This window comes from Nicotiana attenuata, unplaced genomic scaffold (assembly GCF_001879085.1).
Source record: "Nicotiana attenuata strain UT unplaced genomic scaffold, NIATTr2, whole genome shotgun sequence".
In the NCBI taxonomy this organism is placed as follows: Eukaryota; Viridiplantae; Streptophyta; class Magnoliopsida; order Solanales; family Solanaceae; genus Nicotiana; species Nicotiana attenuata.
Window position 1 is genome coordinate 1 of NW_017695708.1, and position 3,249 is coordinate 3,249.

The following is a 3,249-nucleotide window of genomic DNA, read 5'->3' on the forward strand; positions in this document are numbered from 1 at the left end:
GTCCACGGGAGCAACGCCCACCTTCCCCCTAATAACTTCATTCCTTATCTTATCCAGTTTAGTATGCCCACACATCCATCTCAACATCCTCATCTTGGCTACTTTCATCTTCTGGATATGTGAATTCTTAACTGGCCAACACTCAGCCCCATATAACATAGCTGGCCTAACCACCGCTCTGTAGAACTTACCTTTGAGTTTTGATGGTACCCTCTTGTCACACAGGACCCCAGATGCTAACCGCCATTTCATCCACCCCACCCCAATACGGTGCGTGACATCCCCGTCGATCTCCCCATCTCCCTGGATAATAGACCCTAGGTACTTGAAACTTTCTCTCTTGGTGATGACTTGTGAGTCGAGCCTCACCACCCCGTCCGCTTCCCCCGACACGCCGCTGAACTTACACTCCAGATATTCTGCCTTGGTCCTACTCAACTTGAAACCTTTGGACTCCAGAGCCTGCCTCCACACCTCCAATCTCTCGTTAACACCGCTACGCGACTCATCGATCAAAACTACATCATCAGCGAACACCTCTTTGACAATAAGAACAAAACATATTTCTCCTATCACTTCCCTTTGCTGCATTGTTTCTGTTTCCTCCCCCAGTATTTAGGTTAAAATTTATCCTACTCTGTCCTGAATACTATCTAAATTTCTGTGTTGATGCATTAAATGAACTCGAATCCATAGGAGAATTCATTATAGGTTGAATAGATCTTTGTCTTTCTTCTTGAAGAAGTAAAGAATATGCCTTATCAATATTTGGTGTAGGAGTCATCATCATTATATTTCCTCTACAAGCAGTGTATATTTCATTCAGTCCCATAAGAAATTGAACTAATTTCTGTCTCTCCTCAATTGCCTTATTCTTATGTTTTGCTTCACATATGCATTCAACACAAGTACATGGAATTTTTGCATCCAATGCATTCAACTCATCCCAGATTGCTTTTATATTATTGAAATAGGCTGCTATATCATTAGATCCTTGTACAGTTTCTAATAATTTCTTTTGTAGGCCAAGAAATTGAGCTACATCAGATTGTCCATACATGTCTTCAAGTTGTTTCGAAAGATCCCTTGCAGAATTGGAATGAAGAACACTTGACCTAATTCCTTTTGTCAAGGAGTTTAATAACCAAGCCATCACCATATCATTACATCGAGTCCAAAGCTCGAAATATAGAGAATCATCTCTAGGTTTGAGAAGTCTTCCATTGATCAATCCTAATTTGTTTTTAGCTGATAGAGAAATCAACATTGATTTGCGCCAATCTGCATACCAAGTTCCGTCAAATAACGTGAATACCAAATTTGTTCCAGGATTATCCGAAGGACTCAAGTAGAGAGGATGTGAGCTCTCAACAACAATTTGATTCTCAGCAAAAGAATTCTCTGCCGTCATTGTTATCAATAACTCGAAGCAGAAGATCAATTGCAATGGATAAAAAAATGAATTGTATGAAACGAAAATAAAATTGAAGATCGATCAAACTGAATCGACTGAATTGTGAACGTAATTCATAAAAATTTGTAGAACAGTATAGAAAATTTAGAAGATCGAGCACATGTGCTCTGATACCATGTTTGGATTCGAGAATTTCGAATGAACAAAATGCATTTTGGAATTTTGCTGCTTCTTTCGTTCTTCTGCGTCTCAATACAACAGTACAATGTATATATATACATCAATGACTAACCGCCTAACTTTCTGTCTAACCAACTTAGTGGAATGGCTAATTACATAAATATCCCTAGAACTTTCTAGAGTGTATGTGTAACTATAAGGACTAAAGTGTAATAACATCCTTCAAGAGTTAGACTAAGTAATGCCTTTTGTATTGGATGTATCGATCAGTTGGTCATTCTTCTTCTTCATTTGCTCCGCCGGTACACTATCAACATCATTTGTTAACCACAAGTAGAATACTTGTGTAGCGGGTAGGCTAGAATCATTGTTGATAAAAAATAAATTCGATATTAGAATTGTAAACTTGTTCGTAGCTGATTCAGCCTAATAAAATATTTTGTTTCATGTAAAAAAAAATATACATACTTCATTTTATTAAGGGGTAAAAGAGAATTTAGTATTATATTTAAAGCCATACTTTCTCTGTTCACTTTTAGTTGTCAAGTATTTTAAAATTAAATTTTTATTTTTACTTGTTACTTTTCGCATATCAAGAGAAAAATATTTTTTTTCTGTTTTGCCCTTAGCATTAAACGGAGGGAGTATAAGCAAGTGAATGATACTTAGTATCTCATTTCTTGCATTAAAAATAGTAACACAAAAATTTATAAGATGTCCGGTATAAATCAAGACAAAATAAGGCAGCGGCCAGCTACACGAAGTATTATGTGTTCACGCAGGGTCTAGAAACGACATTTTAAGTGGTGTGATGTAGGCAGCCTACTATAATGTGGTTGATTCTACGGCTTGAACCCGTAACCTATAGGTCACACAGAGACAACTTTATTGCCGCTCCAGGACTCCTTTCAAGACAAAATAATAAGTAATTCTAAAAAATACTAAACTGAATGAGCAATACTAACTTTCGAATTATTTTGGTCATTTTTTGTTACTATACAACGATGTGCACGTTTGAAAGTTTTAACTTTAGAAAACAAAATATAAGATGGCAAATATCACATGTTAACAGAAATATTAAATAGTTCAAGAAATAACTAAATAATTTTATTTTTTGGTTGCAAAAGTTGTATGTATACAAGATGTCCATCAAAGAAACCAGCAAATTATTCGGTGGTGTTTGAACTAAAAATTCATTTTAATTTAGTTTATAATATTTGCAGTATTCCCAATTGACACATTCTTCCAAATGTAACTACAATTTACCAACAAAAAAACAAAAACAGAAACAACGTTAAAATTTATGGAGGTAGTGGTAGGGTGGGATCGGGGTGGGGAGTGACGAGTGTCTAGTGTATATAAAATTCTAACCCGTACTCTGTCAAATAATAATATAAAAAATATCGAACCCACCGAAATTGGATTATCTATTCTACAGAAGTTTCTTGTTTTAATTGCTATTTGAGAAAATCAGAAAGAGTTGAGTTATAAATTAACTAACTAAAAATTCATAAATAGAGCAATAGAAAATATTTTATTTTTCACAAATATAATAAAAAGGTGTTGGGATCTTGACTTCACTTAATATTTCTTTTATATAGTAGAATTATTATTCCTCAATTTCTATTTCTCATAAATGTATAATTAAATGCCTC

The 3,249-nt window shown here is 34.8% G+C and overlaps 1 protein-coding gene across 1 annotated transcript; it reads right to left on the bottom strand.

The window, feature by feature from the left end:
* Positions 1-649: 649 nt before the first annotated feature.
* LOC109222650 lies at positions 650-1,411 on the bottom strand. Its single transcript, XM_019386977.1, has one exon. The coding sequence runs from the start codon at positions 1,409-1,411 to the stop codon at positions 650-652; it is 762 nt and encodes a 253-aa protein (XP_019242522.1).
* Positions 1,412-3,249: the final 1,838 nt, after the last annotated feature.